This window comes from Thalassophryne amazonica, chromosome 6, assembly GCF_902500255.1.
Source record: "Thalassophryne amazonica chromosome 6, fThaAma1.1, whole genome shotgun sequence".
Taxonomy (NCBI): Eukaryota; Metazoa; Chordata; class Actinopteri; order Batrachoidiformes; family Batrachoididae; genus Thalassophryne; species Thalassophryne amazonica.
Window position 1 is genome coordinate 21,992,156 of NC_047108.1, and position 27,077 is coordinate 22,019,232.

The following is a 27,077-nucleotide window of genomic DNA, read 5'->3' on the forward strand; positions in this document are numbered from 1 at the left end:
AGATTTCTATGATTTTCCTTTATAAATCATTAGTTGTTTGGATCAGCAATTTCAGTTAAATATATCATATAGCAGACAAACAGTGATATTTGAGAAGTGAAATGAAGTTTCTAGTATTTACAGAAAGTGTGCAATAATTATTTAAACAAAATTAGGCAGGTGCACAAATTTGGGCACCCACCAGAAAAAAATACAATATTTTGTAGATCCTCCTTTTGCAGAAAAAAAAAACAAAAAACAAAAAAACAGCCTCTAAACACTTCCTATAGCTTTCAATGAGAGTCTGGATTCTGGTGGTTTAAGGTATTTTGGACCATTCTTCTTTCCAAACATCTCAGGTTAGTTGGTTTCCGAGCATGGACAGCCCTCTTAAAATCACACCACAGATTTTCAATAATATTCAGGTCTTGGGACTGAAATGGCCATTCCAGAATGTTGTACTTGTTCCTCTGAATGAATGTCTTAGTAGATTTTGAGCAGTGTTTAGGGTTGATGTCTTGTTGAAAGATCCAGCCCCAGCGCAGCTTCAACTTTGTCACTGATTCATAAACATTGTTCTCAAGAATCTGCTGATATTGACTGGAATCCATGTGACCCTCAACTTTAACAAGATTCCCAGTACCTGCACTGGTCACACAGCCACACAGCATGATGGAACCACCTCCAAATTTTACTGTAGGTAGCAAGCGTTATTCTTGGAATGCTGTGTTCTTTTTCAGCCATGCACACCACCCCTTGTTATGTCCAAATAACTCAATTTTAGTTTCATCAGTCCACAGCACCTTATTCCAAAATGAAGCTGGCGTCTCCAAATGTGCTTTACCATACCTCAAGCGATTTTATTTGTGGCGTGTACACAGAAAAGGCTTCCTCTGCATTACAGCATCATACAGCATCTCTTTGTGCAAAGTGCACTGTATAGTTGAACGATGCACAGAGACACTATCTGCAGCAAGATCATGTTGTAGGTCTTTGGAGCACGTCTATGGGTTGACTATGACTGTTCTCACCATCCTTTGCTTCAGCTTATCTGAGATTTTTCTTGGCCTGCCACTTCAGACCTTAACTAGTACTGTGCCTGTGGTCTTCCATTTCCTCACTATGTTCCTCACAGTGGAAACTGACAGCTGAAATCTCTGAGATAGCTTTTTGCATCTTTTCATTATTTGAGAGTTGTTTAGAGGCTCCCATGTTGCCACTCATTAGAAGAAATGCAAAGAGGGGAAACATTTGCAAATGGCCACCGTATAAATACCCTTTCTCATAATTGGATTCACCTGTGTAAGGAGGTCAATGGTCAGTGCGCTTACCAAACCAATTTTGTGTTCCAATAATTACTGCTAAATGTATTCAAATCAATACAATGACAAGGGCGCCCAAATTTATGTACCTGCCTAATTTTAACTAATTATTGCACACTTTCTGTAAATACTAGAAACTTCATTTCACTTCTCAAATATCAGTGTGTTCATCTGCTATATTATATATTTAATTGAAATTTCTGATCCAGACAACCAAAGATTTATAAAGGAAAATCACGGAAATTATCAGGGGTGCCCAAACTTTTGCATACAACTTTATTTCTTCTGTTTTTCTTGTTGTTTAATGTTGACAAATTATACTGTATTTGTTGTCTTTCTGCCACCTGATTGTTTTATTTTTCTCTCTGTTTGAGGTGCGACTCCATCCAGAGATGTGAGTAGTGTCTGTTCCTGAAACCCTCCTCTCCTGTGCACCAGCAAAATTTCCTGTATATTTGTATTGTCAACTGTGTCAGTAGCATGGCCCAAGCAGAGGGTCACCCCTTTGAGTCTGGTCTGCTTGAGGTTTCTTCCTCAAATCATCAGAGGGAGTTTTTCCTTACCACTGTTGCCTGTGTTCTTGCTCTGGGGGTTGTTAAGGTTAGACCTTACTTGTGTGAAGCACCTTGAGGCAACTTTGTTGTGATCTGGCGCTATAGAATCGAAATTTCCATGCCTGTGTCATCCGTTGACATGGACCATTAACTCTTCACTTATGTCTAGTTGATATTTTCCCCTGCTAGACCTATGTTAAATTAAAATACTTGTCGTTAGTGATTAAAAATGTTCAACAAGACTGATGATTTAAAAAAAAAATTCCACCTTAAATAACCAAGCAGCTGCTTACAGATTATAATGACCCATGCTGTGCCGCTCACAGTCACAGCCTCACACAGATATGTGCACACACACCACTGACTTCATGAATGAAACTCAGTCAATAAAGGATAATTCTGTAAAAATATAATATATATATAAATGTATTGTAATCGTTTTTGGAGCTGCGCTGTGCTGAACACAGCAGCAGGACTTCTCAGCAGCTGGAACACATCAGATCCATGTAACTTTCAACACTAATATTTGGGAATGTGTAGGTGTCAGAGTAAGTTTAATATTTTTCTTACATAATTTAATGTAAATTAATTTTACTGGCTCAATATCCAGGTCAGAATGACATTTTAACACGTATTTTGGGAGAGTTTTTCTGAGTGTGTTCAGTCACAAATCCGCATTGAAAATGCATTAACATCATCAATATTTTGCCCGGTTAGAAGGCGTCATGTTGCTGTTCATGAAGGGACATTCGCATTTAGTAGACAGCATTGAGAGTGCGGACTCTAGTAGTCGTCATTAACCTCTTTGGTTTGCTTGGATGGCAGCATCTGTTGATCCAAAACCTGGATGTACCTTTTAGCATTGATGGTGCCATCACAGATGTGTAAGTTACCCATGCCATGGGCACTAACACACCCCCATACCATCACAGATGCTGGCTTTTCAACTTGGGTTAGGGTGGTCGCAGAGTGACACACCCCCTCTGCTTTTTGTTTCAGATTGGAGAGAGGGTCTGGCCTTTCCTCAGCTGATGATGGGGCCCCGGTGAAGCTGACTGCTGCCTCTATGGAGATCTTCATAGCTTCTGATGGGCATTCCACCTCAACCTCAATGAGGTTTGCTGTCCCAGAGGTGCTGGTTCCAGCATCCAGTGATGGCAGAGCCTTGGGAGGGTCAGCCAGCACCGGGCCCTGGGGCATTTATGCTCCGCGGGAGACATCCGCCCCGGGGTTGGATGATGTCAGCTGCACAGACGAGGCAGCCACAGGGAATCCCAACAATGTCAGCTGCATGGAGGAGTCACCCACTGGGAATTCCTATGATGTTAGCTATGTGGAGGAGCCATCCAGAGGGAATCCCAACAATGTCAGCTACACAGAGGAGCCAGCCACTGGGAATCCTGATGATATCAGCTCACCTGTGGACAAGGCAACCACACTCTGGCCACAGTTGTGGAACCCTGGGGCCTGATGGGCATCCTGCTGTTCATGTTTTGGATGTTTGTGAGCTGGGTGGCCGATTGCCTGATGCAGTGGTGTATCCTTGGGGGATGGTCCAACCCCCTTTCTGACTCCAATGTGGACCCCTGTGGGCCGTCTGACAGTCCACCTCTCTTGACGGAAAACATCTGTAGGCAGTCCGGCCCCACACCAGACTCTGAGATAGACCTCTGTGAGTCATCCATCCCTGCAGCAGACTCCGAGGTGGACCTTGGTGGGCCATACAGCCATCCATCTCTTTCAGTGGCGAGATCCTGTGGGTCATCCATCCCCACACCAGACTCCAAGATGGACCTCTGTGAGCCATCTGGCCATGCTCCAGCCTCTGTGGAGGACCCTGGTTGGACACAGGACCACCCTTCAGACATCATGTTGGGGGTCAAAGGGTTAGGATGGTCAGGATGGGAAGGAGAAATGAGCAGCTCCCTGTCCATGAAATATCCCATATGATCTGCACCTCCAACAGCCTCTCCTAATCAAACTCCTACTGCTTGGCTTCTCGTGCTGACCCCTGTTTTATAACTGATGGCAGAGGTGTGAAAGGTGAGTTTCTGGTGCCTGAAAACCAGACTGCTCCGGGCAGGTGGGGATCATTAGCCTTTGGAGGTAGTCCGCCTAGGAAAAGGACAACTCTTATCACAAACCGGGTAGGTAGGACCCATTAGCATAGGTCCGCAGCCTACCTAGGAGACAGACAACTCCAATTTGAATGATGTCCTGTGGTGCGTTCCCCGCGTTAGATGGCGTCTAACAGAGTAGCTGTCTATCAGGGTGCTGCAGCTTCCCATCAAGCTGTTTGTCCTGGATCTTTCCTTGCCACCAGAGTCCTTGTTGGGTGGTCAAGTTAGTAGGACGCGGTGAGCGCGCTCCCCTCCCACCTAAAGCTTCCTTTGCACACGTTTCCATGCAAGCTTTTATATTCCATAGTAGCCATCCCCACAGGCAGACCGCTCTCATTGCCACTGAGCTTCAGCGATACAAGATCAATGTCGCCACACTCAGTGACACCAGATTCGCTGATGACTGAGGATAGTGAAGGTTATACCTTCTTTTGGAGAGGGCTCCCCACTGATGTCAGATGCATACATGGCATTGGCTTTACCATCAGGACTTCTCTTCTCCATTCACTTCCTGAGTCTCTTGTTGGTATCAATGAATATCTTATGTCTCTTCGACTCCCTCTTGCTAAAGGTTGTTGTGCCACCCTTGTAAGCGCCTATGCACCCACTATGACCTCTGTGGATGACTCCAAGGATCAATTTTATGACTCCTTATGCTCCATCCTTTGTAACATCCCCCGCAGTGACAAGATCATACTGATGGATCACTTCAACGCCAGGATTCGATCAAGTCATGATGTCTGGGATGGTGTTATTGGGTGCCACAGTGTGGGCAAAGTTAACAGCAATGGTCGGCACCTTCTGACCCTCTGCTTCGAGTTCGGCTTGGTCATTACCAACACCACCGTGATGTGCTCATCTTAAGGGCCATGCATGGGCCTGAATGCTGGACCAACCACTGCCTCATTAGAGCAACACTCTGACTCCGTGTGTGGCCCCCTTTTGGAAATAGCAACTTAAGAGGAGCCTCAATTTTCATGCTCTTAAAGATCCTATCACCAGTGGCCCTTTATGTGATGCCATCTCCCACTCCTTGTCATCTGAGTCCAATCACGAGCCAACAAAGTCCTCTGCCAATTTAACAGAAGAATGGCAAGAGCTTTGTGACCTTTTGCTCAGTACCTCTCAATCTACCGTTGGCTTCAACCAGAAACAGCACCAGAACAGGTTCAATGACAACGTTGCCTACATCAAGCCTCTTTTGCAGGAAAAGCACAGCTTCCATGATGCAGTCCTCAGAAATCCATCATGTGCTGCTCTGAGTGCCGATTGGGCTGCTCTCCAGTCCAGGGTGCAATGTGAGCTTCACAGTATTGAGGGCAAATGTGGTGTGCTGAGGCTATTGAGAGCCAAAGTATGATAGGTATGACTTTCATCGCTTCTATGACTCCATCAAGGCTGTGTTCGGGTCTTCTCACACATCCACTCACCCAGTCAGGAGCAAGGATGGGGTTCTCATCAAGGATAGGTCAAGAACGGTGGGCGCAGCATTTCCATGAGCTCCTTAACAACATTACTCCCATAGATGACATCATTCTGGATGACCTTCCGACACTCCCACCTATCACAAAATCTGGATCTCCAACTGACCTTTCTGGGGGTTGAGAAGGCAATTCATGGTCTAAAAAAACAACAAGGCTGTTGGCCTAGATCGCATTCCTGCTGAGGTCCTTAAGTTTGGTGGACAGCCACTCCTGCAGCGTCTGCATTGTTTCATTACAGACCTATGGTCCTGCAGCTGTCTCCCACAGTAATGGAAAAATGCCAACATTGTCACCATCTATAAGCATAAAGGTGACTGCGGCAATAGTCATGGCATATCTCTCTAGCAAAGTTCCTGCAAGAGTCATGCTTGCCTGTCTTCTTGACAGTGTTGTCAACATAGTTCTCCCTGAGTCTTAATGTGGGTTTCGGCAGAAGTGAAGCACTACTGACATGATTTTTTTGCTCGACTGCTTCAAGGAAAATGTAGAGAACAACATCAAGATCTCTACTTGGCCTTCATTGACCTCACCAAGGCCTTCAACACTGTCAAATGTGACCTCCTGTGGAACATTCTGCACAAGTCTGGCTGCCTCTCACCTTTCTGGCTGTGCTAAAAGATTTCCACACAGGGATGTCTACCAGTGATACCGTTGGTAAGGCACAGTCCTCCAGCTTCAGTGTCAATGTTGGCGTCAAGCAAGGCTGCCTACTTGCTCCTGTAATCTTCAACCTGTTCCTCGTGTCAATGACCCTTATTTCTCACCACCATCGTCATCCTGTGGACAGGGTCAGTATCAAGTACCAACTGTATGAAAGCCTCTTCAACCTCCACTGCTGTCAGGTGAATAGGCTGTTATCTTCAGAGCTGATTTTTGATCTACAGTACACAGATGATGCAGCCCTCCCAAACCATTCAGCTACTGGCTTGCAGAAGTCCCTTGACGTTATCACAGAGACCTATCATTGTGCCGGCCTTGTTGTCAACTCCACAAAGACTGAGGTTCTACCTCGTGTTCCTGCAGCAGCTGAACCATGCTTTTGCATCAGTGATGCCCAGCTCAAGAATGTTGAGAGCTTCACCTATCTAGGTTCCATCCTTACCTCCAACTGTGATCTCATGGATGAGATTCAGCATTGTATTCACCTGGCCTCTTCAGCTTTCGGTCAGCTTAAGGAGTGTGTTTTTTCAAACAGAGCTGTTCATACCAAGATCGCTGTGTATAATGCATTCATCGTGTCCACCCTACTTTATGGCTGCGAGGCCTGGGTGCTGTACCAACGGCATGTCAAAATGTGGGTGGTTAGACAGGAAGTCCTTAATCCATGGGCATAAAGTATTACTGAGACCTAGGTTGAGGAGCTTTCTGACTAACCTACTGGGTACAATAGTGTTGAATGCAGAGTTGTAATCTATAAAAAGCATTCTCACACTTGTTCCTATGTTGTCAAGGTGTGTTAGAGCTGTGTGGACAGCCGTGATGATAGCATTCTCTGTGGACCTGTTTGCCCTGTAGTCATAAGCTGGTCCAGGTTGGGGGGAAGGACAGATTTTTATGCTTCATCACCAGCCTCTCAAAGCACTTAGACACAATAGGGGTAAGTGCCACAGGTCTGTAGTTAAGAAGGGCAGGCCATGTACTCAGGATGCCTGCCAACTGATTGCCTTGCAAAGTTTTGTATGGCAGCTTACCAAAGGCAGCCACTCTGTGGGTGGCAGAAAAAGAGATTCAAGGACCACATTCAATCTACACTCAAAAAATGGGCAATTCCTCCTGAGAGCTTAGAGCACCTAGCAGCTGACCAAAACACCTGGTATTTTACCTGCAATGCTGCAGCTACATGCTTTGATGAGGCCTATGACCAGGCTGCCAACGAGCGACTGGCCCATCGACACAAACCCAACACTGAGCCTCCGGCCCCACCCAGTTCTGCTCTCCAGTGCCCTGTGTGTAGCCCGCACCATCTCAACCTGCCTGAATGAGCCTGCATGGTGTCATCGTCATCTGTGATGGACAACCGAGAGATGTTGAACACTTATCAGCCATGCGGCACTCTAATATCCCTGTGGGGAAATGTTTGTGGAGCCAGCAATGAGACAGTCACTGCCACAATCATACAGACAACAATGACAGTAATAAACACAGAGAAAAGACAAGACAGATCACTTATTTAACAGGGAACTTACTTAACAGGGAAATGGCAGCAGGGACAATGGAAAACGTATACCTGTTGGTTCTGCACTTTGGCGCGGCATACCTGTGCCCCAGCATAAGTAACTGAAACCAGTGAGCCAAGGGATGGTTCTGGTCTGTGATAATTAAATGGGCCTTAGTTGCCAACCTGGTTTGGTGTCAGGCTACCAAGTCATTCAGGTTAGTCCCTGCAATTTTCCCCACATAGTCTCACAATGCCTTGTAGTCTGTTCTTGTTCTTAAGAGTGAGGGAGCCGAACCAACAAATAAAAGGTTAAAAGAGACTCAATAAAACATTTGCATAAAAGAACTGTTAACATTAAAACTTCACAGCTTCCTCAAAAAATAAAGATGCTGGTGAACCTTCTTACACAGAGCATCTACATGAACAGCAAAGGACAGTTTGTCATCAAGGTGAACACCAAGGTATTTATAACTGCTGACCTGCTCCACTGCTTGAATGTCCATCCTGACAGGAGGGACGTCCGGAGGATTCCTTTGAAAGGCAATAAACATCTCTTTTGTTTTTTCAACATTAATATGCAAGAAGGAAGCTTTACACCAGTCTGTGAATTCCCTCACCACTGGTCCATGATCAGGGGCATCACCACTCAGCAGGGACACGGTATCTGAGTCATCCACAGATTTAACAGTATGACGCCCTGCATGTTGGCTGCGGCATTCATTAGTATATAAAACAAATAATAAAGGTGAGAGGACACAACCCTGGGGTGATCTAGTGGAGGAGATGAGAGCATCTGACAGAACACCATTTACTCTCAGCCGTTAAAAGGTCAATCAGCCAGGCTATAAGACCAGGATTGACATTTTAGGAGTCCTGTAGTCTTCCTGCTAAAATGTGTGGCTGAATGCAATTAAAAGCAGATGAAAAATTAGTAAATAAAAGATGAGCAAAGGAACTGGCTCCCTCAAGGTGAGTTAAAACCAAATTCAGCAGGCTGCCCACCGCATCTTCAACTCCGCTGCCTGAACTGTAAGTGAACTGCAGAGGATCCAGCTTATCCTGGACACAGGTCAGAATGGACTCCTTCATAATTTTTTCAAATGACTTCATAACTAGGGAGGTTAATGCAACAGGTCTGAAGTCATTTGAGGATTTGGGAGATGCAGACTTGGGTACATAAACGATAATGGAGTCTTTCCAGAGAGAGGGGACCCTGTGAAGCTGGAGGGACGTTAAAAAGATGAAACTAAAAATGTCTGCCAATTGGACAGCACACGACCTCCAATGCCATCAAGGCTAGGACTTTTCCTGTCCTTGACGCCACAGAGGAGTTCACAAACTTTGTTCCTACAAACACCGATATTGCTCTGAGAAGAGTCAATATTTCTAAAAACTGACAGTTCATCACTAAAATCATAGACATTTAAACAATTATAAAAAACTGTTCAGTTCATTGCAAGCACCAGATAAGACTTTCCATTCAGGGAGATTTGACCCTTTTTGGATTGCATCCCCATCATGGATTTCACCCCCCTCCCAAGCCGGGCAAGAGCGGCCCGCATCGAGCGTGCTCTCCACCTTGTCCTTGTACCTGCACTTGGCAGGTTTGAGCTCCTTTCTGAGCTGTTTTTTAAGCTGTCTCTGTTGTACAGCATCACCCTGTAAGAAACAAATGTTTCTTTGATTAATTATATTCTTGACACTTTTTGTCACCCACAGCTTGCTATTTCGGTAGAAGGAAATTTCCTTCCGAGGAATGATGGAGGCCTCACAAAAAGAGACATAGGAAAAGACCACTTCAGTTAGTTTGCCAAGATCCACACAAACTTCTTTGAATAAATTCTAGTCTGTATAATGGAAACAGTCCTGAAGCCAGAGGAATGATTCCTCTGACTAAACCCAAACTAAATGTCTCTCTGGCTTTCCTCTTCAGGACAGATTTGTATTACAGAAGTAAATGAACCACACTGTGGTCCAACATGCCCAATGGAGCCCTGCTAAAAGACTTATATGCACCTTTCAGGGATCCAAAACAAAGGTCGGGGCTTTTCAAGTAGGACATGTCACATTTTGATAAAAGCTGCATAAGGACTTTGAAGGGTTGCAGTGGTTAAAATCGCCCAGTATAATGTGTGGCGCGTCCGGTGCTAATGCCTGAAGCCACTGCACTGTTTTTAGCATAGCCTGGGTGGCTACTTTGGCATTAGATTTCGGGTCGATATAAACCACAGTAATAAATAATTGTGGGAATTCTCTGGGCAGATAAAAGAGTCAAAGTGATACAGACAATAGGTCAATGTCTGTAGTGCACAGTGTCTCCATGAAAATCACCATCTTACACCAGTTTTTATTGACAAAGAGACACCCCTACCACCCCGCCGAGTGACATACTGCGGGGTCTTTGTCAAGGCAACAGGGAGCTCCAAAACTGTCAATCTCCAGATCTGACAGAGGGTCCTGCTATTTAAGCAACATCTATGTCAGGGTCAAAAGACAGGCATCCCTGTAGTCAGCCAGATATTTGATGTTGCCCTGAAGCTCATCCACTTTATTGCGGAGCGAATGAACATTTGCTAGGATGACAGTTGGCAGGGGGATCCGACGGTGGCCCTGCTGATTCAGCCTCTTGCGCAGTCTGCCGCGTCTTCCTCTTTTCCTCGTATGCCTCTGCCCAGACACCCGGCTCCAGTTCCCTGTGGGTGGGTTCAGCCGGTAGCTCTCTGTGGGGACAGCTGCCGAAGAATCTACAATGCTGACCTCTGAATCACAGAGCAGGAGTAAGAAATCATGGCTGTACTGGATGGGTTTCCCACACCCCCAACTTGGCATAAAAATGCAAAAAACAAGAGAATTTCCACCAAACTGGGGTGAGTCCCTGCCGCCATTGTCCCCCACAAACACTTAAAAAGTTGATAAAAATAAATAATCAAAAAACACTAAAGACACATTAAGAAACAACCACGTCAGCACACGTCCCACACACTGCTGTGTGTTGCCATGAACATGAGGCTTGAAATACGTTGTGTAACCCATGGGAGAGAATGACAGTGTATCTATGAAATGACAGGTCATCATGGACATGACAGCCTGTCCAGGTGTGCGCACTGCGCTGGAAAGTGATTACATTGCACTCCAGCTGCCGCTTGAGCTTTCGGCAGCTTGGACCTCAGCTGTGCCTTGACAGTGTTGGTTGGGGAGGTACAAGACACACTCGCGCTTCATTCTTGGTCCTCGGGGGGCAGACACGCCACACTGACCACCCTTTGAGCTGTCGCCACCTCAACCGCACCTCGACAATGGCATTCTGGCCATGCGAATGGGCCCACATTTTCTAAGTGCCCTGCAACTGCTGTTGGAAGTTTGTGGGTGGCACCTTGACTGTGGCTGAGTGTGGGCCAAATGGGCATTTGTCTGCCATTTGGCCTCATTTGGCCGCTGGTGTGAAGGCAGGCTTGATCGCGACATTTGGCCCGGGTTTGACATGGCCTATCATTTCCTGCAGCCCCTTGACTGTGGTCCGAATGGTCTGACCTACGTATGACATGCTGTATGAATATTGCAACCATGGTCAGATAGTCCCTCCTGTGGGTTCACCACCTGCAGAGGGGGCCATGGGGGTCGGGTGCAGAGAGGATTGGGTGGCGGACGAGGGCGGGTGGCCCGGCAGCCCGGTCCATGCTCACAGCCCCTGGCTGTTGGGATGTGGAATGTCACCTCACTGGGGGGCAAGGAGCCTGAGCTTGTGCGGGAGGTTGAGAGATACCGACTAGAGATAGTCGGGCTCACCTCCACACACAGCATGGGCTCTGGTACCCAACTCCTGGAGAGGGGCTGGACGCTTCATTTTTCTGGCGTTGCCCACAGGGAGAGGCAGAGAGCTGGGGTTGCATTGCTTATTGCTCCCCAGCTCAGTCGCCATGTGTTGGAGTTCACTCCGGTGAACGAGAGGGTCGCGTCCGTACGCCTTCGGGTCGGGGACAGGTCTCTCACCATTGTCTTGGCCTACGGGCCGAGCAGCAGTGCAGAGTACCCGACCTTCCTGGAGTCACTGGGAGGTGTTCAGTTGTTGGACTTCTGTGCTAGTCACAGTTTGTCCATCATGAACACCATGTTCGAGCACAAGGGTGTCCATAAGTGCACGTGGCACCAGGACACCCTGAGCCGGAGGTCGATGATCGACTTTGTAGTCGTATCATCTGACCTTCGGCCACGTGTGTCGGACACTAGAGTAAAGAGAGAGACAGAGCTGTCGACCGATCACCACCTGGTGGTGAGTTGGATCCGCTGGGAGGGGAGGAAGCCGGTCAGACCTGGCAGGCCCAAACGTATCATGAGGGTCTGCTGGGAACGACTGGCGGAACCCTCTGTCAGGGAGGTCTTCAACTCCCACCTCCGGGAGAGCTTCTCCCATGCCTCCCTTCTCCCGGGGGAGGTTGGAGACATGGAGTCCGAGTGGACCATGTTCTCCACCTCCATTGCTGATGCGGCCGCTCGTAGCTGTGGTCGCAAGGTCTCTGGTGCCTGTCGCGGCGGCAATTCCCGAACCCAGTGGTGGACACCGGAAGTAAGGGATGCCGTGAAGCTGAAGAAGGAGTCCTACTTATCTTTGTTGGTAGGTGGGACCCCAGAGGCAGCTGACAGGTATTGGCAGGCCAAGCATGCCACAGCCCGTGCAGTCGCAGAGGCAAAAACTCGGGTTTGGGAGGAGTTTCGGGAGGCTATGGAAGAGGACTATCGGTCGGCCTCGAAGACATTCTGGCAAACCGTCCGACGCCTCAGGAGGCGGAAGCAGCTCTCCACCGGCACTGTTTACGGTGCGGGTGGGGAGCTGTTGACTCTGACTGGGGATGTTGTTGGGCGGTGGAAGGAGTACTTTGAGGATCTCCTCAATCCCATCGTCACGTCTTCCGAAGAGGAGGCAGAGACTGGGGACCCAGAGGCGGACTCATCCATTACCCAGGCAGAAGTCACCGAGGTGGTTGGAAAGCTCCTCGGTGGCAAGGCTCCTGGAGTGGATGAAATCCGTCCTGAGTACCTTAAGTCTCTGGATGTTGTGGGACTGTCTTGGCTGACACGCCTCTGCAACATCGCGTGGCGATCGGGGACAGTGCCTCTGGATTGACAGACCGGGGTGGTGGTCCCTCTCTTTAAGAAGGGGGACTGGAGGGTGTGTTCCAAATATAGGGGGATCACACTCCTCAGCCTCCCCAGTAAGGTCTATTCCAGAGTACTGGAGAGGAGAATTCGACCGATGGTCGAACCTCGGATTCAGGAAGAGCAGTGTGGTTTTCATCCTGGTTGCAGCACACTGGACCAGCTCTACACGCTCCATCGGGTGCTCGAGGGTTCATGGGAGTTCGCCCAACCAGTCCACATGTGTTTTGTGGATCTGGAGAAGGCATTCGACCGTGTCCCTCTGGGCACCCTGTGGGGAGTGCTCCGGGAGTACAGGGTCTGGGGTCCTTTGCTAAGGGCTATCCGGTCCCTGTACGACCGCAGCAGGAGCTTGGTTTGCATTGCCGGTAGTAAGTCAAACCTGTTTCCAGTGCACGTTGGCCTCCGCCAGGGCTGCCCTTTGTCACCGGTTCTGTTCATTATTTTTATGGACAGAATTTCTAGGCGCAGCCAGGGTGTAGAGGGGGTCTGGTTTGGGAACCACAGAATCTCATCTCTGCTGTTTGCGGACGATGTGGTTCTGTTGGCTTCATCAAATCAGGACCTTCAGCGTGCACTGGGGCGGTTTGCAGCCAAGTGTGAGGCGTCTGGGATGAAAATCAGCACCTCCAAATCCGAGGCCATGGTTCTTGACCGGAAAAAGGTGCTTTTCCCTCTTCAGGTTGGTGGAGTGTCGGTGGAGATGAGTTTCCTCCGCAGGGTGGCTGGGCACTCCCTTAGAGATAGGGTGAGGAGCTCGGTCACTCGGGAGGAGCTCGGAGTCGAGCCGCTGCTCCTCCACGTCGAAAGGAGTCAGTTGAGGTGGCTCGGGCATCTTTTCCGGATGCCCCCTGGACGCCTCGCTGGAGAGGTGTTCCGGGCACGTCCCATTGGAAGGAGGCCCCAGGGAAGACCCAGGACACGCTGGAAGGATTACATCTCTCGGCTGGCTTGGGAACACCTTGGGGTTTCCCCGGAGGAGCTGGGGGAGGTGTGTGTGGATCGGGAGGTCTGGGCGGCTTTGCTTGAGCTGCTGCCCCCGCGACCCGACTCCGGATAAAGCGGAAGAAAATGGATGGATGGATGGATGGATGGATGGTCAGATAGCAGTACAACCTCATCTTGACGCTGTTTGATTGGGTTTCCAGCATGAGTGTGATGTGAATTTGGAGAGCATGTGCTGTGGTTAAATGGTTGTGCCGGCTGCTGTATGAGGCGCTCGAGTGTGGCTTCGACTTTTTACAAGTGCCACTCCAGTCCTCTGTGCGCCGTTCAGCCTCATTCGTGTTATGTGTGAAGGGGTCCTTAGATTTATCGCACAGTGGCCTCTTTGCAACTTTTGACTCCATGCTGCCTGGATTTACTCACTCCTTTTTCTTGTGTCATCAGCATTCTTGCTTCCTGTCAGCTCCAACATGGCTGCCCGGTCCTGGTTCTGTGTACTACTGCCATCTGGTTTGAGAACTCTTCCGTTCATCATTCTGATCCAGTCGGCGTCTCCCTCTGCCAGTGTATCACCCCTTAGATTTGTACATTTATCATTTATTTATTTTTGCACAATAAAATTGTTATTTGATTATTTCTCATTTTGGCTTCCTGCATTTTGAGTCCAAACCTTGTTCTTTGGTCTTCACCGCAACAGGAGTTTCTGGCCACCACATGGACCCAGTGGGAGCAGGTCCGACCTACAAGGCCCTCAGCTTGCAGGAAACCTTGTTAGGTCAACAATGGCAGTGACTCTCAACTTTAGCCGAACAACAGTAAGCACTAGCCTCTCAGGTATCCTAGTTATGCTCTCTGCTCTAAATGAACATTTATCAACCTTCTTAGTCACCACCACAGCACTGACCGCTACATCCACAACCCCTCCTATGTAGGGACAGCTGCTTCCACTCAGCACTCCCAAGAACCATTATCTGCCACCCCATGAATCAAATGAATCTACTCTGGTTCAGTTGATTCATGTGCCCCTTCTCTTCTTTAGTGTTAGGGTTAGGATTCTTCTTCAGTTTTTTCTCAGAGACCTTGCATGTACATGTTAGACTCACATGAAATAGCTTACCTTGTTAAACACCTCCATGGCGAAGCCCTGGCCTGGGCTATGGATCTATGGGGACAGCAGTCGCCCATTTTAGCATCCTACGCAGCTTTTGAACAGAAGTTCCGGATGGTTTTTGATCATCCGATGTGGGGGCAGGCGATCTCCAAGGGGTTGTTACCCCTTCAACAGGAGACCCCCAGTGTGGTGGCATATTCAGTGCAGCGCCAGGTACTCGTTGCGGAGTCCGGCTGGAATGCTGCTGCACTGCGCAATACATTTGTTAACAGTCTGTCTGAAACTCTTAAAAATGAACTAACTGGTGATCCTGGACAATCCTGACTCCTTGGACATGCTCATTTCACTTGATATCAAGATAGATAATTATTTGAGAGAAAGACAGCGGGAGAGAGGCCGAAGGGTGGAACGCATGTCTTCCCCTCAGCTCCCTCCAGGTCCTGCACTGCCTTTTTCATGATCCACCGGCAGCACACTCCCAGACCTATGGCAACCCCTGTCGAGGAGCCTATGCAGCTTGGCAGAGCTCATCTTACACATGAAGAACAAACGCACAGGTTAGATTCCAGGGAGTGACTTTATTGCACTGTGGGCACATCCTGCGACAGACCCTGGGCTATTGGTGAACCATGCACACCTCATGGGGGATCGCACTCCGCGCACCCAAATCCCAGCTACTATACTGTTCAGAGACCAGTCTGTGCAATCTCAGGCCCTGGTGGATTCTGGTACCAACGCCAATTTCATCGATCATACCATACCATACCATACCATACCATACCATACCATACCATAACAACGTTATTTATAAAGCACCTTAAAACAGCCAGTGCTGACACAAGGTGCTATACACTACAAACATAATACAAATTAAAACACAATAAAATAAAAATAACCACTAAAATGCAATTAAAAAATTATCAAAATAAGCCTTGTTGGTGTCAAAACCCAAAGAAAAAAGATACATTTTTAAACAAACTCATAAACACATAAAATAATGTATATACACTCAACAAAAATATAAACGCAACACTTTTGGTTTTGCTCTCATTTCCTATGAGATGAACTCAAAGATCTAAAACTTTTTCCACATACACAATATCACCATTTCCCTCAAACATTGTTCACAAACTAGTCTAAATCTGTGATAGTGAGCACTTCTCTTTTGCTGAGATAATCCATCCCACCTCACAGGTGTGCCATATCAAGATGCTGATTAGACACCATGATTAGTGCACAGGTGTGCCTTAGACCATCCACAATAAAAGGCCACTCTGAAAGGTGCAGTTTTGTTTTATTGGGGGGGGAATACCAGTCAGTATCTGGTGTGACCACCATTTGCCTCATGCAGTGCAACACATCTCCTTTGCATAGAGTTGATCAGGTTGTCAATTGTGGCCTGTGGAATGTTGGTCCACTCCTCTTCAATGGCTGTGCGAAGTTGCTGGATATTGGCAGGAACTGGTACACACTGTCGTATACGCCGGTCCAGAGCATCCCAAACATGCTCAATGGGTGACATGTCCAGTGAGTATGCCAGCCATGCAAGAACTGGGACATTTTCAGCTTCCAAGAATTGTGTACAGATCCTTGCAACATGGGGCCGTGCATTATCCTGCTGCAACATGAGGTGATGTTCTTGGATGTATGGCACAACAATGGGCCTCAGGATCTCGTCACGGTATCTCTGTGCATTCAAAATGGCATCAATAAAATGCACCTGTGTTCTTCGTCCGTAACAGACTCCTGCCCATACCATAACCCCACCACCACCATGGGCCACTCGATCCACAACACTGACATCAGAAAACCGCTCACCCACACGATGCCACACACGCTGTCTGCCATCTGCACTGAACAGTGTGAACCGGGATTCATCCGTGAAGAGAACACGTCTCCAACGTGGTGATATTGTGTATGTGGAAAAAGTTTTAGATCTTTGAGTTCATTTCATACAAAATGGGAGCAAAACCAAAAGTGTTGCATTTATATTTTTGTTGAGTGTACATAAAACAACCAAAGAGAGAGGGAGAGAGAAAAACTACAATATAAATAAAGTGCAAGGGAGTGGTGGAAGCCAAAAGGCTTATAAAGAGTTTGGGAGCAACAACAGAAAAAGCCCTGTCCCCCCTGAGTTTTCGTTTCAATCTAGGCACTTGTAGGAAGAGCTGATCAGCCAACCTGAGAGACCGACTAGGTACATAAGGCTGAAGAAGCCCAGAGGGACTTAAAAACCATGGAGGGACTTAAAAACAAACATAATAATTTTAAAATGAACCCTAAAATGAACTGGCAACCAGTGAAGTGCAGCCAGGACAGGAGTCATATTCTCTTTGCTCCAAGCCCCTGTCAAAAGCCACGCTGCATCATTCTGGACCAACTGCAGACAGGAGAGAAGCAACTGATTTACTCCCACAGTAATCCACATGACATGACACAAAAATGTGAATAATCATCTCAAAATGTTGCCCCAAAAGAAAAGGTTTCACTGTTGCCAAATGCCTCAAATGATAAAAACCAGATTTCACCAGTACTGCAATTTGACTATTTTAAGATCGCCATCCGTCTTAAAACCAAGATTAAGAATAACCGGTTTAAAATATGCTTCCAGAGATCCCAAATCAACAGAGCAGGGCTCACAAAGACTACACGGTCCAAAAACCACCACCTCTGTTTTCTTTTCATTAAAACTTAGGAAATTCAAGGCAAGCCAGGCTTTAATATCCTCTAAACGTGCCAGGAGGCATTTCAACAACTGACCATCCCTCTGAGCCACAGGCAAATAAATTTGGCAATAAATAAAATCCCATGTCTTCTAAAAAATAGTCCCCAGAGGCAATAAATATAGAGAAAAATGCAAAGGCCCCAGAATTGAGCCCTGTGGAACACCGCAGGACAACGGGACTACGGACGTTTCGAAGCCACCGAAATTCACAGAAAATGTCCTGTCTCAAATAGGACCGGAACCACTCGAGCACAGTACCACCAATGCCCACCAAGTGATGTAGTTGAGATAATAAAAGACTGTGATCAGCTATATCAAAACCAATCATTAAATCTAGCAAAACCAAGACAACACAGTTCCCAGCGTCAAATGCGAGAAGAATGTCATTAAAAACCTTAACTAATGCAGACTCTGTGCTATGAAATGGCTTAAAACCTGATTGAAACTCTTCCAGAATCCCATTTTCATTCAAAAATTGCTTAATTGGCAATAAACAATTTTTTCCTAAAACCTTAGACAAAAATGGCAGTTTAGAAATGGGCCTATAATTAGCCAACACTGTGTGATCAAGGCTGGGTTTTTTAAAGCAAAGGCTGGACAACTGCATGCTTAAATTTTGCCGGAACCACCCCGGAAGACAAACTACGATTTATAATTCCAAGCACCGGCTGCCCAATCACATCTTAATTTCCTCAGTTTTCCTGAGGGAGTCTTCCCAAGGGATTAATAAAGTTCTATCTAATCTAATCAAATCTAATCTTAGTCACTAAGGCTCACATCCTGGTGGAGGCACTCCGCACGTCGATTTCGGTGAAAGTATTAGATGGGACTGCATTCTCGTCACTTCGATCATTTCAGGCAATCACCGTGAATCTATTCAATTCATTGTTTACTCTTCCTCCCTGTCACTGGTGTTAGGGCACCCTTGGCTTTCCCTGCACAGTCTGGACATAGATTGGCTGACTGGGGCCATGACCTGGTACAGCGAAGCTTGCTACCTCAGGTGCCTTAGCTCGTCCGTGCCTCCTATCCCCAGTGCAGGGAGTCTGATGTTACCCCACTGGACCTGTCAGCCATTCCCAAACAGTGTCATTACCTCTGCGAGGTGTTTCATAAGAGTCGGGAGCTTTCAATACCTCCACGCAGACCTTATGATTACTCCATTGATTTGTTTCCGGGTGTGTACCTTCCCTCCACCCACTTATACAACTTGTCGTCCTGGAGAGTGAATCAATGGAGCACTATATTCAAGACTCCCTGGCCGCAGGACTCATTTGACCCTCATCCTCTACCCTAGTTGCTAGTTCCTTTTTCATCTGCAAACGTACGGAACATTATGCCCCGTATTGATTTCCGTGGATTAAATGGCATCACCATTCACAACAAATTTGTGCTGCCACTTTTAGATTCCACGTTTAATTCCTTAAATGGGGCTTCCATATTTACTAAGCTTGATTTATGAAATCCCTACCATTTGATCAGAATTAAGGAGGGGGATGAGTTCTTAGGGTTTGCCAATTTCTACTGTTGTGTGGGCTGCCAGAAGAGGAGGTACTGCTGGCCCACCACCAGAAGGCGCCCTGCCTGAAGTGCGGGCTTCAGGCATGAGAGGGCGCTGCCGCCTCAGGAACAAGCCGTGGTGACAGCTGTCACCCATCATCCGTGACAGCTGTCACTAATCAACACATCTGGTATAAAAGCAGGAAGACACCTCCACCAAACTGCCGAGATATCATCTTCATCTGGAGGTAATACTCTCAGCCCCTTTTGTGAGATCGATAAATCTATTATTGTGAGTGTTTGCAGGAGAACCGGTCGTTTTTGAGGAGGCTGTGCAAGACGGCGCTCCTTTTCAGCTGAGACCGCTGCAACGCGCTGAGTGAGAGGTGGAGGTGGCATTCCCACCAGTGTTACTGGGTGTTCACACACCCACCCTTTGACTGTCTTTTGCTTTCTGCCAGCAGTACCAGATCCGACACGCCGGGAAGGTGGCCACCTGGGGACTCTGGGACTTGGCGGCTCCAGTATTCCTCGGGTTCAGGTGGCGGTGGAAATCGTGTGGTTCCGGTTCGTTTCCAGACGGGCGTCTCCTATCGTCGAGCCTGCCCACACGACACCTTTTATTAATTGACTGTTGCACATTCTGATTCTGCTGCGTTTGGTTGTGACATTCACACCAGTAAAGTGTTATAATTTGACTCCTTCCATTGTCCGTTCATTTACACCCCCTGTTGTGGGTCCGTGTCACTACACTTTCCCAACATTCTACTGTAGGTTTCTCCATAAGTTCAGTCAGATCACTGCTCCCTTACATAAACTCACCTCCACCAACACCCCTTTTCAGTGGTCCTCTAAGGCCGATAGTGCCTTTAAATCTTTTAAACGATGGTTTACCAATGCATCCAGCCCGACATGGATCATCAGTTCATTGTGCAGGTTGATAACTCTGACATTGGGATCGGGACCATCCTTTCCCACCGTGGTGAGGGCGATCAACATCTGCACCCCTGTGCTTTTTTTCTCTCGGTGTCTGACTCCCACTGAGTGGAATTATGATGTTGACTTGAGGACCACAATTCACCTCACAGGTGTGGAAGAACTTCTGCTCATCTCTAGGGGCCTCAGACAGTCTCTCATCCGGATATCATCCACAGTCCAACGGTCAGGTGGAACAGGCCAACCAGGAACTGGAATCCACCCTCCGGTGTATCATGTCCTCCAACCCAACCTCCTGGAGCAGTCAGCTGCCATGGGTGGAATATGCTCATAGCTCCCAGGAAAGTTCAGCTACTGGATTGTCTCATTTTGAGTGTTCTCTGGGTTATCAACCCCCACTGTTTCTGGATCAAGAGAGTAAATTGTCAATGGCATCCATTCAAGACCATCTACGGTAGTCTAGGAGGGTGTGGAGGACCACCCATTCTGCTCTGCTTTGGACAAGGGATTGGGCCATCTACTGTGAAGACCGGCACTGAATGCTGGCCCCCCAGTATCAGGGCCAGGAGGTGTGTCTCTCGGCCAGAGATGTGCCCCTCCACACGTAAGCCCATAAACTGACACCATGATACTTGGGATCATTTCGTATTGACAAGGTCGTCAACCCTGCAGCAGTCAGGCTCAGGCTACCATGTTCACCTCAGATCCACCCAGTGTTCCATGTCTCCCGGCTGAAACCTGTCCCCACCAGTGATCATGCATCACCTTGGGGTGACTTTAGATCCTATTGTTAGCTGTGTCCTTTGACCTACACCTCAGAGAAATCAGTAGGACTGCTTTGTTCCACCTTCGTAACATAGCGAAGATTCATCCCATCCTGTCTGTGGCTGATGCTGAGACTCTGATCCATGCATTTGTCTCTTCTAGACTGGACGACTACAATGTCCTATTTTCTGGTTTACCACAGTCCAGAATTAGGGATCTCCAACTGGTTCAAAATGCTGCTGCCAAACTATACACAAGAAGCAGAAAGTTTGACCACATTACACCGATTTTGGCCTCCCTTCAGTGGCTTCCTGTCTCTGTGAAGTCTGATTTTACGGTTCTGTTGCTAACATAAAATTATTCACGGACTAGGACCTCCCTACCTAGCTGACCTAATTACACCCTATGTACCCGCCCGGGGTTTGCATTCTCACGTTGCAGGACTTCTTTGTGTCCCTAAGGTTAATAAAACACTGGAAGGCCAAAGAGCCTTCTCTTATCATGCAGATGTGTTGTGGAATGATCTTCCTGCACAGGTAAAACAGTCAGATTCTATAGAAACATTTAAATGCAGACTAAAGACACATCTATTCTCCCTATGGTTAGAATACTGGCATACTACTGTACTACGCGTCCTATCCTTTTAACTCATCTTATTAGCAACGGAACAGGTCTCAGCCTCACTACCTCTAATTTTTGGGTCTATTAGTGAAGCACAGTTCTAGCTGTGGGTGACCACCTTAGTATTCTCTCTGCTTCCCTGTTGATTTATTGTTGGTGAACTCATACCTTAGGTACAGTTATTTCTGGCTCACTGATTCTGCTCTTTTTCTCGCTGTCTGAGGCACTGATAAGACCTCCTGTATATGACAGATACGCACCCCATGGTGCTGGACTGACGATGAGATGCCCTGGCTGAAGCTAACACAGCGGCCCATGGACCACCTTGCTGAGGGCCCCTTCATCCATAACAAAAAGTTTAGCGAAAGAAGCAAAAACCGGATGAAAAAGAGCATAAAAAACAATTTGCGAACAGTGAATAATTCCACCTGCTGTCAGGAGGGACACACGGTTGGACAGACATGAACGATCCCGTGGCGACAGCTTCATGCACGCTCGTGTGTGTGCACGAACACAGTGCGAGGATGTACATCACACTTAGATCAGACAGCAGCAGCAGTGATTACATGCTGGACATATTATTTATGCCGTGCAGAAGTCGACAGAAATGTGAAAGCACAAAATGAGGTCAGTGCACAGAGCAGCATAAGAACAATGAGTGTACTGTTTAAATGTAAGACAGTTATGTTACTGGCCATGAGTCTGTTCTCACTCATTTTGCCTGAAATAAAGAAACTGATATTTGTCCACATCTCTCTCTCTCTCTCTCTCTCTCTCTCTCTCTCTCTCTCTCTCTCTCTCTCTCTCTCTCTCTCTCTCTCTCTCTCTCTCGCTCTCGCTATTTATATGTAGTAATGGTCCCCCTGGTAATAGCAGTTCTCAAGGATTGACAGATGTGTTTCACTCATCCAACTTCACAAGGACAGACAGATAGATTGAATGAATGAATGGATGCAGTACTCACAGGCATTTTGGAAGTTGTGCACCTGCATGTCCACCAGAGGAAATGATTGTCTGAAACTATACGTCACTGAAGTCTTCTTCTTCTGGAAGATCTTGGTTATCTGAGGATAAGGAGAGGAAGGCAGGTGAAGATTCAGAGAAGGACAAAACAGGGATTGCAATCAAGTTGCTCCTGATTGGTGGATACAAAGATAGAACAGAGACAAAGGAAACAACAGAGATGAAGGAGAGGATTGGCTAATTTTATGACAATTAAGTGATTGGTTAAATATTGTAAGGTATTGGTCACACTGTTATGGATTGATTTAACTAATAAGTAATGGATTGAAATAATTTGGTAGCAAAAATCGCGTATTCCGTGAGTCTCCAGTGGATTTGGGACTCTGATGAAATGAGTAGACAACCACAAAATTCGGCTGGGCAGTGCTTCCAGATGTACACAGAAGAGGAATAGATCGAGCATACTTAAAACTAACATCTATTGAACAGCCACTGGCAAGGTAACGTACAAGTAGAGGACAAAACCATAAACTGCAATCACAGAGGAAGCTCTCAGGCTGATGTCCACTCAAAATTTTGAACAAGCACAAAACTTTAGATGTAATCACACCATGATAGACACTGCAAACTGAGTAGTTGTCCATTGGCAAAATCAGGTAATCATCAGTCTCATATGGATTTGGGGCTTTGATGGACAGATGATGTTACATTTCCACTGCCAACAGAGAGAGCTGCATTTAGCAGATTGATTTTCCTAGTTTCAAGACATATACAGTGCCTTCCAAAAGTATTGGAACACTTGGTATTTCACACATTTGAATTTGTTTGTCATTTCAAATACAAAAAATACAAAATAAATAAATACATTTCTTAAATTAATTTCCTTAAATCTCCACAACTTGATATAAATTAATTTAAAATATAAAAGACAAGATGATAGGTTGCATAACTAATGGAATGGTTTGGTCTAATACCTGTAAATAATCAGTTTTATGGCCAGTTTTCTTCAGACAAGTCAGGGAATGGATACATGAAAATTTCCAAGTCACTGAATATGTCTTGGAGTTCATTTACATCGGTTATGAAGAAATAAAAACAGTATAACACTGTATGACAAGTATGCATAAAGGAGACACTTCTCAAAAACTGAGTTACTGTGCAAGAGTGAGGAAAGCCACCAAGGCATCAAGACGACCCAGAAAAAGTTATATGCTTCTTTGGCTGTGATTGGAAAAATTGTGCACAGTGCATATTTTGCTTTTTATATCCCTTTATAACAACCTGTTTTGCATTTTGTATCCCATTATAACAATCGTGTTCCAAGGTTGTTACAGCCGGGAGTGGTAGTAGGGACAAGCTCCCACTACCTAAAAAGTCCTCCCATATGGCGTGGATCTCAAATAGCCTGTGGCAACCAGCTTGTATGCTTGCTTGTATGGCTTAAGCCCCATTTACACATAGACGGTAAGAGCTCCCGGAAGCATCCCAGAAGAGTTTTTGGCCGTCTTAAGGATCACACGCTGTAGTTAACGCCGGCAGTAGGGGGCGTGGCTTAGTTCCGGCTTTACCAGGAATCCTCGAAAAAAATTATTCAACATGTCGAATAATCCCGGGAGTGCTCCCAGAGAATTTGTGTGACGACGGAGACAACGCGAACAACGGCGTTTGATACTTTTTAATCGCGGTTTCATCGTGACCCTTCCTGTAGTGCCACAGTTTACACCGCCGTAATTGGCAGCCGGCGTTGTAACCCTAACCAATGGTGTGTAAAACGGCGATAGAGCCCACATCGGCGTCCTCAAGGGCGTTTTAACCGGCAACAGAAGCAGACAAAACGGCGGCGTTCCAAACAGCCGATAGGCGGCGGTCGATATAAAAACGCTAGCGCTCTGCATGCAGGCCTCTCACTCGCGGCCAGCTCCAGATATTTTTGTAGAGAAGCTCCAGTATGCTTCCTAAAGGAAAATTGGCAGCGGCAAGGACTTACCAAGAGGTCTGGTTCAGAAGCAGAGGATAGCCCTGTGGTGGAGACGGAGCAACACATTGAGGAGGGGAAAAGGAAAGAGAAGAAAAGGCTGAGTATGATCTCCCTCCCTCTGCAATGACAGGCATCTATTCCTGCTCTTCAGCCTATTATACTCTGGGGGCGGTGCCTATATGCAAAAGTTCCTGGAGTAATGCAGGATTTGCCTGGATAAATCCACCGGTACACAGGGCATTATCGGTGGCAGCAGAACACCGCCATTCTCACACGCATCTTAACCTGCGATTGTAAAGGATAGAACTGGGTATAACCCTTGTTGCCTGACGTGTGCCGGATGCTACGGCGTCAAAATGCCGCTTTATTCGGCAGATTTAGCGCCGTTTTATCCGCGTATTTGCGGCTAGTACTGTGGTCAAAACGCCGGCGAAATGCTCCGCCCCTTTCCACCGCGAAAACAGCCGGAACTACCGTGAACTTCGGTCTACGTACTACCCGCCGACAAAACCGTCTATGTGTAAACCATGCTTTAGCCTCTAAGCCTGGTGGAACTGCTTCTACTGATGGGAGAAGTGAAGGCGGGTCTCTGGTGCCTTAAAACCAGTTGCTTCGGATAGATGGAACTTGCCAGCCTAGGAAGGCAGTTCATCTAGGAGAAGAAAATTCTGATCTCAAACCTCCGCTGCCTTGCGGCTATATCCAGTCTTGGACAAGGCTTTCAGGAGTAAACCTCGAAGAACACTCCGGAGTCAGAGTCCCAGTGGTAGTCTGTTGCTGAACTTCAACACTTTCTCAGCAACTCCTGCTGCCATTGCCAACCTGCATTGGCTTCTGCCTTTCCTTTGGACCACAGTGACAGTGTGGAGAGGGGGGACCTGCTGCACTGGAAACAGTGGATTTTCCATATTAGCCTGTCCAGGCTTTGTAGCTCCACTGGAAAGGACACTCCTGCATCATTGCAAGATGCCAGCACAACACGAGAAGTAGCAGTTTACCGGTTATACGTTCATCTGTTTTGCAAAGGAAACGAACACCAGGGGTCACTTGTGATGGTGGGAGAGATCATCGCATCTCATTAGACAGCTACCACCTGCCTCAAGCTGGGCAGCCCCCAACCAGTAAGGTGCTGTCTCACCATGGCCTTCTTGCTCCACTGTGTGCGTGAAGTAAACCTCGAAAGGCAGGCCACAAATTCTGCACCAGGCAACAACAACAAAAGAAGAAAGAAGATTCCAGCTGTTGTTCTGTTCACCATATGCCCTGGCCTCTCTGCTGATCTGCAGCAAACTGACGTAATTGACAGGGAATTAAATGTTGACATTGCCTGCCTCCAGTAAACTCGACTGGCAGACAGTGGTACCATCAAGGATGCAACTTACACCTTCTTTTGGCAAGGGAAGTCCTTGGACAAATCCTGTCAGCATGGGGTTGGTTTTTCTGTGAAAAATACCCTGGTCACATACATTGAGCCACCGTCAACTGGTAGCGAGAGAATCCTTGCCCTCCAGCTTTCAACATCTTCAGGCCCAGCCACCATCGTCAATGCATACACTCTACTCCAACCCAGAGGCAAAAGACCAGTTCTATGAGTCCCTAGACGAAGTGATGTCTGGGATTCCCACCAGGCCTTGTGCTGATCACAAGGCCTGGCCCACCTGCCTAGGTGTCTATGGAAGGGGTGATATATAACACATATCTGTTAATTTTAAAATAATGCACTAATTCTGAAGATTTGAACATTAACACACAGATGCCCAAAGAGATTATGGGTAAACTTAGCCTCCGCTCATACTGACTGGTTGACTAATTCATTCTATGTAAAAACTAACGCAAGTGAATCAATGTAATGTGTGTTGGTGTTTACAAATAAATGTCCTTTTGTAAAATATGTAATTTTTTTTTCATTTGTAAAAAAAAAGGCATTTGTAAAGCTGAAAAGTCTGTTAAATTGTAATGGAGGATTTTCAAGATCCCGCTAGACAGCGTCTAAGCGCATGCGTGATGACGTCAGGATGCTATTCGGTTAGGGTGACACGGTTTCTTTAAATAACAAGATCTGTCAAAAAATTTCTTGTGTGTGATTGGAGTTGTGTGGTGACAGGAATAGCCTTTTGAATGCTTGAATAACAATGTCAATCCCACAAAGAAATCAAATAATAGTGAAAACATGTTCATTACGACCAGTATTTTGGTATTTTGGTCATTGAACTTTGTAGTGTGGTGTCATCACAACTCATCAATCAGTCGCTCAGTGTGGTGTCATAACATCCGATCGGTTAGTCACTCCGTGCAGTGTCATAACAACAGATCAATCAGTCGCTCCATGCGGTGTCATATCGTCCAATCGGTTAGTCACTCCGTGCAGTGTCATAACAACGGATCAATCAGTCACTCCATGAGGCATCATAACATCTGATTGGTTAGTCGCTCTGTGCGGTGTCATAACAACGTATCAATCAGTTGCTCTGTGAGGCGTCATAACATCCGATCAGTTAGTCGCTCCATGCGGTGTCATAACAATGGATCAATCAGCTGCTCCGTGCAGTGTCATAACAACGGATCTGTTAAGCCTGGTTCACATGGCAAGATACTTAGGCCGATATCGGATCCGATCGTCCCCTTCTGACAATCTTAGGGATGCCCCAACAATCGTGATGATGCTAAAGATAATCTTATCAGATATTCCTGCCGTGTGTGGTGTGTTAAGAGCGCTCTGATCTGCTTGGAAGAACGTCAAGAGCGCTCCTATCGCAAATCGG

At 46.9% G+C, this 27,077-nt stretch overlaps 1 protein-coding gene across 1 annotated transcript in view; it reads right to left on the reverse strand.

Moving 5' to 3' along the window:
* LOC117511426 (IQ motif and SEC7 domain-containing protein 2-like) overlaps positions 1–27,077 on the reverse strand; it is a 149,320-nt gene that overhangs the window by 49,570 nt on the left and 72,673 nt on the right. The window contains 1 exon segment of the mRNA XM_034171454.1: positions 22,339–22,438. Coding sequence (XP_034027345.1) covers positions 22,339–22,438 — 100 coding nt within the window.